The sequence below is a fragment of the Strix aluco genome, chromosome 8, assembly GCF_031877795.1.
Source record: "Strix aluco isolate bStrAlu1 chromosome 8, bStrAlu1.hap1, whole genome shotgun sequence".
Classification (NCBI taxonomy): domain Eukaryota; kingdom Metazoa; phylum Chordata; class Aves; order Strigiformes; family Strigidae; genus Strix; species Strix aluco.
The window spans coordinates 29,008,833-29,020,918 of NC_133938.1; the positions used below are offsets into that span (position 1 = coordinate 29,008,833).

A 12,086-nucleotide genomic window follows, 5' to 3' on the forward strand; every position below is an offset into this window, starting at 1 on the left:
AGGCAAATGTTCACTTCATATGGGCACAACAAACCCAGACTGTCTGGGACGGTGCTTTAAACACTGGCGTAACCTTTTCTCGGCCTCTGGAGGTGAGAAAGGAGCCCAGAAAGCTATGTAAGCTGAAATAGATGCTCACTGGCTTGCTCATCAGGCTTCTCCTCCCAGCTTTGGCCTTTGCAGACTCATCTTTGCAGATGCCAGGTTTTCCATTGCAGGAGGTGGCCCTCAGCTTCAGCATCTCTGCTCCCTTCCCGACCAGCACCCTCCAGATGTTTTCATCAAAGAAACTGTTCTCAAACTTATGCCACCATAGTCCCAGCAGACAGGCAGTGCACCTCTGCTGAGCTCCCATCCCCACCTCACAGCATCTTCCAGGGCTGCATGGTAGAGACCAGCTGAGTCCAGCAGAAAGAGCGCAGGAAATGCAACGGCAGGTTGTGTACATACCATACGTACACGTTTACGGATCAAAGCAGGAATGACAACTGTGAGCAGGGCCAGCAAATCTAGGAGTAAGAACTGCAGGACTGCCCCAGAGGACCCTTGGACCCCCGGCTGTAAGACTGCTGCAGTCACAACGCAGGGTGGCAAACGACAAATCCCTACAGTCCCGTGCCGTAGGGCTGGTGGCACCCGTGTCTATGCGTGTGTGAGCTTCCACTGACACAGTCTATAATGCAGAGTCCCTGCAGAGACCCTCCAGCGGCTAGTAAGAGGCTGAATTTATGCTGCATCTCCCCTTCAAGGGGAGGCACTGCTAGAATCCTTCTCCACACCCCACCAGACTGCCATAAAACGCCCTGGGATTTCACACTCCTTTGAGCTGTTTGCTCCCCCACCAGAGCAGCACTGGGTTCAGAAGATACTGTTCACGTGCGGCGACCGTACAACTGGTTTTTCTTGGGAGAACCAGACTGAACACCTATGCTCTGTGCTCCACCACCAGAGCACAAGATGAAACCTTTCTGTGTCTTGTGTGTAAAGCTGCGAGGACCGTTCAAACAGAAAGTCAGATCAAAGTCTTGGACAACAGCTCCTCCAGCCAGGCTGTGATGATTCTCCCTTCACATCTCCATAATCCGCCCCGAAATCCAAGCCTCCTTTAGGAAAGGCGAGTAGGGTGGGGAACCAGCAATGCAGTGATTCATCCTCCCCAGAAACAGAGGCCCAAGTCTGGAATATTGTGACACTTGGTAAATACTCGTGATGTACTTCATTATGCAACGGAGGGCCAGCAGGAGCACAGCTCCCTCAGGGCTACTTAATATGTGTTTCAAAAACGATTAAATATATCATAAACAACTTGCAACCAGGAATAAACACCTATAATCCCATCAAGTTATTCTGGTGATGTCAAAAACCATGGGAGCAAACTCAGTTACCAGCGGGGGGGGGGGAAGAATATATCCTTGAAAGAATTACTCCTGTAATTCTGTGTCTGCCTTGTCAGTCACTCAATTCTCACAGCCCCTCCTGTGTATACTCTGTCCAGCTCTTGGTCTTTCTTTCCAGGCTTCCTAACATCACATATTTTGATGCACGTTGCACCTCTGTCAAAAGGCAAAAGGATCGTGCCCCTGAATGCAGACAGCAAAACTGTTTCATGCCTGCGCAGAAATATTCCACCGGCCTGAAAAAAAGAAGTTTTTTGCGTGACTCAAGGCTGCTGGTCAAGTCTTTAAACGCTAATACTCATCAACTGGCATACATATAAGCCATCCATTGAATTGCATGCAATGACTCGTGTGAGTAAGGACTGCACAAATTAACCCTGAGATAATATTTTCCCATGCGATCACTGCTTTATACATCATCAAAAAGATGGAAAATAGACTGGCTAGTAGTGGAAACTCAGTGCAGATGACAGAAAGCTGATGTTCATTAAAAGTGTTCTAGCAGTTTAGACCAAACCTTTAAGTTTTATGAGAGATTTCAAAATCTAATTTTCATGGAAATGTTTTCATTACATTAAGGGGAGGGGGAAGTAAAAACCTTCAGCAAAATCTTTTTCAAATTAAAAAGTTGGAAGCTTTGTGCGGATGGATTGAAAACACAAATACCATCAGTAAATTATGAGGCCATGAGAACCAGGAAGCAAAACTGATTATGATCAAAAAAAGTGAAATTCACAAACAAATAAAAGTCTAGTTTCGCCCATCAAAAGCAGGGCAGCATGGCCAGCACTCGCAAAGTGAGTCGGCTCTCTCCTTCAAATTTACATGGCTCTTTTTTCTTTGTTAATAACAGTATGTCGTCCGTTTTTGTTGCCTTTGTTTTCTTTTTTAAGACCCCAGGTTTGTGACAGAGTCACATTTCAATCTCCTCTCTGCATCCAGAAGCTCTGGAAATTTATGTATGTGAAAAACACAAAATGTTTTTCCACTTCAAACTGTAGGATTCGGGGTTGTAAGAAAAATATCCAACACTGCGAGATACTTGCTGGAATAACCATGCACCAGCCAGCCTGAGACTGAAATAAAATAGATATGTCCAAGGAACACATATGGAAAAAAGTTAATCAAATTCTAACAACTGCTCTGTTAGTTATGTGTGTTTTTCAACCTTTACTCAAGTGAATCCTGTTCACTCTTCCCGTAAGAAGCCTCTAGGATACGCGCGGTACAACTGGTGCGCGTAAAGATTACTCCCGCAAAAAAAAGCAAGCTGTTGTATTTTTCACGCAGATAACACAAACAACAAGTGCCCTAAAACTAGTATCGATCTGATCCTCCATTGTTCCACACCAGCTGCTGGAAGAGGAGGATAGGTTCTGGAAAGTCTTTCTTGGCAGCACCTTGTAAGGATGCTCACCGCTGCCCGCGGGGTCAAAGGCACCGGCTGGTTTCCCTCGTCCACCCATGTGTAACCTGTGGACATCAGCAGCCAGCTGCCTCCTGCAGACCCTCCCTTTGCCCATCAGCTATGCAGGACAAGAGAGGAAGAAAATAGCTGCTAGATCTAATCGATTTACCCTGGAATTTTTACCCCTCTTTCTATTCTTTGTACATCCTCAGTCTACAGTCTCAGCATCTTCTGGGAATAAGGGCTGTGTTTTACTAACAAAAGAGCCACTTAGTACTTCAAGATAAAGCAGAGGTTTGCAAAGAAAACCCTGCAGTTGTCCCTGGCACTTCCTCTCAGGTTCACTCTCCATGCAACTCAGCAACCCACTGAATCGCTTTTCACATTTCAAAGCAGTGGCAGAGCTTTTCCACCTCTTTTTAAGACACGGCATGTTTTTTGTGAAGGGTGGGGAGGCACAACACTGCAGACAACCCCAGGATCAGCAGAAAAAAGAGAAACATTTCAGTATTTACACACACCCTTTTACTCCTGCAGCAACCTCACTTGTTCTGATTTAAAAGAGGCAATTAAAGCATAAAGAACAGCCACGCAGGAGCAGACCAAAGGTCCTTCAGTTCAGGATCCTGTCTCAGACTGCCAGTAACGACAGAGTCAGAGGGTATAAGGCAGCGATGGAGCTATCTCTGCCCCAGCTCATCTTTCCAATCTCCGAGACTCCCTGAGCTGGACGCTGCCTCCATACACTGCTGCAACGAAGAGCCATCCTCAGTCCTCCCTGAATTCACCTTGTCCTTTCTTGAAATCATTTCTGTTTCTGATCTCCGCAAAATCCTGCGGCAACAAGCTCCATCACCAAACAACGTGTCAGCTGAAAAAAGCCCGTCCTCATGCTCTCAACTCACTGCCTGAGAAAAGAGGGCTGAAGCCAGCACAGATGCTCTGGCTTGACCCAGTTTGAGCAAAGAAACTCACCTCCTCCTGGCCGCCCCGGCAGGGTTTCTGCTTCCTTGGGAAGGAGCAGCAGTGCTGAGGGGTCACAACGCCCGCCGAGACAGAAGTAGTCGTGGGGGGCCACAAGCAGCCTGCGCCCCAGCTTCGACTGCGAACCAGCCCTGATAGCTCGACGTAACCCGCCAGCCTGGGAGAGAAGCGCAGCCCCGAAACTGCCGTTGCTTTTATACTGAAGAGAAATTAAAGGACAGTAATAACTCTAATACGCAGCACTTGGGCACATACTGGACCAAGTTTATTCGCTCCTCACAAAAGAAATCCAAGCATAACAATTTTTCTTTTACTGCTCATGTTTTCTCTGCACCATTTTACGAGCCATCAACACCAAGACTCAAACAAACCAACCAAAAAAAGCAGAGGTCAAAAATGCCATCTTAAAAAAAAAAAAAAAAAAAAAAAAGCTAATAGCTTACCAGCTTTGGATTTGGAGAATTAACCCTGCTCAGAGCCACAAGCTCTGGGAACCCACAGGCCGCCGACAGGTTTCTGCCACCCCCAAAGGGCACAGGAGCAATAGGAGCCGATTGCCTTCGCTGGGAAGAGCTCTGCTGAGCTGGGACCCGCATTTTCATCCCAGTTTTAGCCCTGCTACCAAAGCAAGAGTTGGTTGTATCTTAACAGGTGGTTTTGCGATGAAGAGGAACTCAGATTGCAAAGTCTTCCTGGCCAAGCGGCAGAGGCAGGGAGGTTTGCTGTGAATTGTATCAGCATTTAGGGCACGGTTTTCAGAGCTAGAAGTTGAACTAAAGTCTATGAGAGTGACAGCTTCGCAGCACCACTGAAAAATCAGCTCCTTAATACGCTGACAGTTCTCCCTGTAAATATTACAATCACAGCTACTCCCAGGGATGTTGGGTTTTTTTTCTTTTTAATAGAGGAAACATTTTCTCTTGAACCCCTTTCAAATGAACTAGTGGTGAAACAGTTCCTGCAATCTCAAATGTCCAAATAAAACCTTTTGTCATTTCTGTGTCAAACTTTTTCCCGTAATTTTGGATCATACAAATAGCTCCAATAATTTGGCTTTTCACTTCAGTTTGGGACAGAAATCAGTGACAGACTAGCTGACTTTCTTCCAGGTTGGAAGAACATTTTTAGTATTCTCGAGACATTCCACAATTTCTCCAAACGGCTTTTACCTTCTCTCCCTTAGTAACATGGAGAATAACTGAGCCCTGTGTTAGCTTTTCCACTGAACCAGCTCTCATTTTTCACCGAGAAGAGCTCATACCTCTGTAGCACTGCCTAGCTCCAGCACAGTCCTTTTCCTGCACAAACTGCAAAACATCTCACGAAACACACGCGATAGCTGGGGAAACTGAGGCACGGAGACTCATGGGATCTGCTAAATGCATCAGTGAAAGAGCTAGAAAGCCCAGATGACAGCTCTGCCCAATAAACCAGGGAGAATTTATCCCTAGCAAATATTTATTTTTTTTCTTACTTTCTAATTCACCACAACGGCATTAGAACGTTTACAGCATTCAGAGAACTTCTAACAGCAGGGTGGGTACCGGGGAAACACAGCCCCTCTTTTCCAGGCTGACCGAGCCAGCTCTGGAGAGCTCAGCAGCTGGCAAGGGGCAGCATCAGGAGTAAATCGGGTCCAAATAAACTATGATAATCGAAACCGGAGGGGAAACAGAAGAAATAAAAAAGAGTTTTCTACGCAACTTGTTGGTTAGTATCTCCGGGACTCTCCGGCCGCAGTGTTGCAGCACAGGGAGCTGAATCGGGGGGAGCAGCAATCACTGCCTTCCCCGCTAAAATACACACCTTTAGGGGCAGAAATTGCATTTTTCCACGTCCTGGCAAGGGTGATTTTTCACCCGATCTCCCAGCGGCGGTGGGTCTGCCAGCCGCGCCCCGCTGCGGGTCGCCGGGAGGGAAGGGAGCCGCGCTCCCCCGGGGGCTGCTTCCCCGCCCGCAGAAAGCGCCTTCCTCGGGGATCCCACGGGCGGTAGTGTGAGGAGCGGCTGCTTTTTTGGAAGGCTCCCCCCTGGTCCCCAGCCCGGTTTCCTTCGGGATACCGGGAAAGCCACGTCGGATCCGCGGGGAAGAGGGTCAGAGGCGGCTCCCGGCGAAATAAAAAAAACAAAAAAACAAACAAACAAACAAAAAACCCACCAAAAAAAAACGAAAAGCGAACGAAAATTGCAATTGCAATTTTCGTTCGCTTTTCGTTTTCTCGTCTTTCGCCGGCAGCCGCAGGGCAGCCCCCCGGGCCGGGATGGGGGGGCTCCCTGGGAAGCGAGCCCGTGTCCGCAGCCGCGGCCCCTGCCCGCCCCACGGGAGACACGGCGGGGCGGCCGCTGCCAGCCCGTACCCACAACGAAAATCGCGGCCGGTCCCTGCGGCCGGGGCTATAGATATTTTTTTAAAAAAAAAAAAAAAAAAACAAAAAGCAGAGAGAGGATAAGGGTGGGTTTGCTGGCCCTGCACACCCCCCCCACCCCGCTCCGCCGCGGCTCGCCCTGTCTGACAGCGCTGCCCTTGGAAAATAACAAGCGGCGCTTGGAAAATGCGGCGCAAGCCGGCGCCCATCCCCGCTGCCCGCCAGCCGCTGGGCTCTTGTTTTAGGGCGACTTGCGCTCCCAGACGAGGGCCCTTTGGGACGGGCTGCTCAGAGACGGCTCCGCGCCCTGCCCCGCTCAGGCCGGGCCCGGGAGCAGCGGGGCTCGGGCAGGAGGGGACCGGCGGCTGCGCTCTGCAGCCGCGCACGCACCCTCGGGCTGTGGGCGAGCCGCGAAGCTCCGGGCGGGTCGTCGGACAATCGTCCGGTTCCCGTCCAGAGCCCCAAGCAGCTTCCCGGTGTCCCGCAAACCACGGCGCCGGCCGCGGCGGGCCAGAGGGACGGACCGACGGACGGGCGGAGGGACGGACGGGCATCTCAGCTGCCTACCGCGCCTCGCCCCGTCCAGCCAAGCACCGTGCTCAGCCCCCCCCGGCAGGCGATGGAAAAGGGGGCTCAGCCCTCCGGCCCGGCTCCCAGGGCTGCTCTCCTCCGGGTCCCCCGAAGGCAGCCGGGGCCCGACGAGCGCGGCACGGCGGCGAAGGGCAACTCGCCGCTCCCTCCTTGCCCGGGACGCGGCTGGCGGAAAACAAGCGTTTTCGCACGGCGCCGGGCGCCGGCCCCGCCGAGGGCCGGGGGGACGCGGGGTCCCCGCACGGGGCGCGGCGGGGAAAGCCGGCTGGGCGAGCGGGGCGAGCCGGCCCAGGGCCCGGCCAGCGGCTCCTCCGGCCGCTTCCCCGCGGGAGCTCCCTCGGGGCCGGCACCGGCCGCCGCGGCTCCCCCGGCCGCTCCGCTCCGGGAGCGCGGGACACGTGGAGCGGCCGCAGAGGCCCCTCGCCCCGGGGAGGGATGGAAGGGGGGTCGGAATGGGGGGGGGGGGGGGGAGGAGGGGGGTGTCCCCGCACTTACTGTCCTGCTGCGGGGTGTCGCTGCCGCTGGTCAGCCCGGGGGACTCCAACAAGCTCCTGCCGGGCTCTCCGCCGCCCTCGTCCGCCTGGGCGGCCACCATGTCGCCCGCCTCCTCCAGGTCCAGCAGGTGACTCACGGAGAAGTTCTTCTTGGCTTGTAAATTGTCCAGGCCGGCGGGGCCGTCGAGGCGGGCGGGCAGCAGGGCCTGCCTCTCCATGGCGTGGGCATAGCTGGACGCCATGGTGCCGAGCGGGGCTTTTCTGCCCTCGCCCCCCCCGGGCGCCCACCGCCCCCGCTCCCCCCCAGCCGCCGGCCCTTCGAGGGGGGATGCGCAAGGACCGAAAAGGCGGGGGGGGAGGGGGGGAGGGGAAGGGGGGGGAGGGGGAAACGGGACCCGACGGCGGCGGGAGGGCAAGCCCGAAGGGGAGCGGGCAGGGCCGGGCTTAAAACATGCCGGAGGGGAGAGGCGGCGCGGCCGGTTCGGGACAGCGGCGCGGGGCGCTGCCGCCGGCCGGGAGGCGCAGGGTGGCTGTGGGGCCGCTGGGGCGGGTGCGCCCCGTCCCTCCGCCTCCGCTGCCGGCGGCTCCCCCCCCTCCTTCCCTCCGCCCCTGCGCTGCCCTCCCCTCCCCTCCGCCCCGCACTTCAAACGGCGGGGGCGGCTCCGCGCCGCTCCGGCCGCGCCGGGCACCCGGGGGAGGGCGGCCCGCGGGGCCCCGCCGGGACGTGGCAACGGCGCGGCCCCCCCCGCCCTCCCCACTCGCGACGGGGGTGGACAGCGCCGGCCCCACTGGGCTCATTAGCTCCTCGTGGGGGGTGGCTGGGGGAGCCCCCGGTTAGGGGGTGAGAGGGGTGTAAGGGGGGGGGGGCCCGGGTCACCCGGAGTGGAGGGTGAGCACGGCTCTGGGGAGGGTTCCCAGGGCAGAAGGAGAGAAATAGTGAAAATGAAAAATGCAGATGAAAAGGTGAGAAAGAGAAACGGAAGAGAAAGCGTGAACAGGAGAGAGGAAAGGAAGAGGAAAAAAACTGAAAGGGGAAGAAAAAGTGCAACAGAGAACTAAGAAAGAGAAGACAGACCAAAAGGAGAGCAGAGCAAAAGAGCAAGGGGGGAAAAAAGGCCAAAAAGGGAAACAGTAAAAAGACAGGAGAAGGAGGATGCACTCGGAGCTTCTCAGGCCAGCAAGCAAAGATGTCCCAGCAGCCTGGCTTGGCCCGGCTGGCCCCCGTGACCAAACACAGGTGGAGGTGCAGGGAGGTACCCCCAGACCCTTGCTTGCCGCAGAGGGGCCCTGAGGGCAGCAGGGCTGGTGGCCAGGGCCAGGGTCCTGCGGGCCAGGAAAGGCCGCTGTGTCCCAGTGGCTGGGCTGCCACAGCCAGCCCAGAATTTCCATCCCCCCTGATCTGGGGAAAGAACATTTGATGCCATCAAAGGGCTCCAGATTGAAAACAGATGTGCTTCCCCGAGCCTCTCCATGCATTTAATTAAGGCACAGGCATGGAGGAGACATTTTCATCATTAGTTTGCTTTCAGCCCCCCCCCCCGCCTCTGGTCCCAGTTTACCCTTTGCAGTCTCAAAGACCCAAATGAGCATGGCAGGGCTGCGGGGCTCTGCTGTCCCCAGCTCAGGGGCAAGCAAAGCTGGTGGGCACGCGCTGGAAAGGCCAGAAAAAGCACCGGCGCAAGGTTGTGCGCGTGCGCAGAAATGTGCGGGTGTGTACACATGCAAAACACAGTGTGTGTGCACCTACGTACGCAGCAGTGTGTGCCTTATTGCGTACTGGTGTGGCCCTTTTTCTGCATGTGAGGGAGAATTTTTGTGTGATGTCCTGCGGTACATGCCCCCGTGTTGGATGGGGAAGGAGGTGTGTCTTCACACGGGTGTGAGAGGCTGTATCACCCTGGCTTTTGTCCGCTGGCATCTTGTACCCTGGCTCTCAGGGTCTCCAGGTTTAGGCACAGCAGGGTGGGTGGGTGTACGCACTTCCATGCTCTGAAGAATAATTATCTGCACATACCCCTGCGGGCTGCCCAGTGCACGAAACACTTTTTTCTCTGCCTTTCCCAGATATTTGGCTGCCTTCTTTCTTGGTGAGCTGGGTTTTACCCTCTTTCTCCCTCTTCTCCTTCAAATCAATGTCGCAACTGACTTGGCTTTTCTGAGTGGGTGCTTGCAGAGCCCCAGCCATAAACATCCCTTTCTGATGGTGGTAGGGTCTGCTCTTAGCCCCAGGCAACCTCTGCCATGGGGGTGACAGCAGAAGCCATGGAAACCAGAACAAGAGCTCTCTGTGCCACCTTCACCGATATCCTCACCGACATCTGTGGTAAGAAGTATTTCTCCTTAGATCTCCCCAGATCTAAGGGCATCCTTTAGACAACCCTCCCTCCCAGCCTTGGGGTTTGGGAATGCAGGCCAATACCAGCAGATGCCCTGGAAAGATGGTGGGTGAAAGCATGTTGGTGCTGTGGGTGACCACATCGACATGTGTGCATCTGCTAAAGGGAGAGTCTCACCTGCAAGGCAATAAAGGAGCCCAGCTCCAAGACCAGCTACTGTGGCTTTACCCTGAGGTGAGCCACAGGTGCTCCCCACACATACAGCACACACATGCTGAATAGCAACATGGGATACCAGATTCATATTCTGGAAGTGGCCTAAACACCTCTTTTCCCAGATGCCTCCTGCAATACAACTGGATTTCTGGGACTGGGTGAGAGAACTATGCTGAGGGACAGGATGAACCTGGGGAAAATTCTTCCAGCTGTCTCAAAAGTATGTTAGGAACAGTGGGAGGCCTCCAAGACTGCACAATATAACTACAGGGCTGCAGCTCTTCTTTCAGCTTTCTATGACCAGGCAGGCCCTAGGCCAAGGCACACCTGCAGTGCAGAAATGAGTGTGGTAGGAACCTCCTGGGATCTGACAGGGATGGTGACTGTGCTGCCACCTTGACTAATGAACTGCCTCTCCCTAGACCATCTGTAGTGCCTTTAGGACCAAGCTAGTCTTTCAAAGCAATGCTGCCCTCTTCTGCATGTGCCAGAGGGCAGAATTAGTGCAGCATCCATGATGCTCTGCTCCATGGAGAGCATGGTTTGCCTATGGGAAGCCAAAGGAAGGCAGAGGTAGAGATAGTGCCAGGGAAAAAAAAAAAAAATCCCACCAGAGGTGCAATGTGCTCTTTGTAGCAGGGTGTCCTATTGTACTGCAGATCAGCCCAAGCTTGAGGGAATGGGTGGGATGGGTGAAGGGACCTTGTCACGTGAAGGAAATAGGTCACATGAGAAGAAAGTGATGGACCAAAGTGGCACACAAAGATCATGAGCAAGAGACAAACAGAAAAGAAAGAATCAGACAGATGAGGAGAGGGAGGGGATGAAGGACATGCTCTCTGAGCTCCTGGGTGAGCAAGCCAAGGGGTTTCAGGGCTCTACATAGCTGCAGATCTCAGCCTGCCACTGAAACAGAAGTAGGACCATCTTTAACAGGACAAGCACGAAACATCCATTCATTAGCTGTTTCTTTTAACTTGATTCAAAGTTTTAGAAAACTTCAGGTTAGAGTACAGGCCGATATTATCAGCTTACCCGAATGCTCAAGGGTATTGCTTTCTAGTGTTCATCTTCTCCCCCTCCAGCCACCAGCAGTGAAGGCAGAAGAGGATGAGGCATTTGCCACCCAACTTAGATGCATCAGTTTTCTTCCTGTGCAAGTGTCTAGTAGCCAGCCCACACACTCACTCTAGGGCCTCTAAGAGTTTCTACAGAATAAATGGCCATAGGGCAGGAATGAGCCATACCATGGCCTGCTGTAATCCAGAGATCTCAACACACTTCCCCCTGTTTCAGATGGGAAAACTGATGCAAAGGCAGGTTGTCTTCAGCACCAAACCCAAGGCAGAGGTGATAGAATACCCCAGCTCTCATGACCCTGAGGCTGGGAAGGACTCCCATGCCACAGATGGGCCATGACAGCAAATGCACATCCCATTTCAACTGGCCATCAAGCAGTCAGTTAGACATCTATTCCCCACCTCACCACTGGCTTGGTGTCAAGCTGAAGAGGTAGCTCCCATTTCCTACCATCCTCCCATCCCATCTTTCCTCTCCAGCATGCCCCTGCCTAGCAACTGCTTACAGCCCCATTCCTCTACCCTCCCAGGCTGTCTAGTGAAAAATTGCCTCCTGCTCACACTCCCAGAAAGGCAGGGACCTTCTGAGCCTCTGCTGCCAGGGGAGGAGAAAGCCCAAAGATCCTGAAGCACCCACAGCTGAAAGGCCAAGCCTCACACTGCAGACGACAGCCAGACCCCAGTTTGGCCCTTCCTGCTCCCAAAAGTGGTTATCATTTTGAAGAACATCAGTGAGACTCACCAGCTAGAGCCCCACCTCAAAACTTATCTCCTATGCTGTGACTATATCTGATGCTCAGAGAAGGTGAGGCAGAAACCACAAACTCTCCCATTCTCCCTCCCCCAGTTGCATATCAATAAGGGGAAAACCAAAGATCTGCACCTCTGCAGATGACCAGCACATTTGCTTCTGCTTTCTTTTCTCATAGAAAATTACAAGCTCAGTCTGCAGTGCAGTGACAAAGTCTCTAACTCAAGTATTCACTCCGATTCCTGAAATTTCCCATGAAATCCAGCACTAGCAGCTCCAATATATGGGCTATCCAAGTATGCTACAAGCCCTCAGAAACATTCCCCTCACCTTCGCATCTGTCTGAACAGGGGCTTCCTAGCACCACAGTCTTGGTGATAGTTTTCAGGTAGAACAAACAGGAGCTGACAACCTTCCCAAGGGTCTTGCAGCCAAAAAGAAATACTCAGAGCAGATGAGCAGCTG

The 12,086-nt window shown here is 53.6% G+C and overlaps 1 protein-coding gene across 2 annotated transcripts in view; it reads right to left on the bottom strand.

The window, feature by feature from the left end:
* Positions 1 to 7,596, bottom strand: part of PRRX1 (paired related homeobox 1) — a 40,451-nt gene extending 32,855 nt beyond the window's left edge. For both annotated transcript variants that reach the window (XM_074831675.1, XM_074831676.1), the window contains exon 1: positions 7,241 to 7,596. In XM_074831675.1, the coding sequence (XP_074687776.1) occupies positions 7,241 to 7,481 (241 nt within the window). In that variant the 5' untranslated portion in view covers positions 7,482 to 7,596. The remainder of the gene's footprint in view (positions 1 to 7,240) is intronic.
* Between the last annotated feature and the right edge of the window lie 4,490 nt (positions 7,597 to 12,086).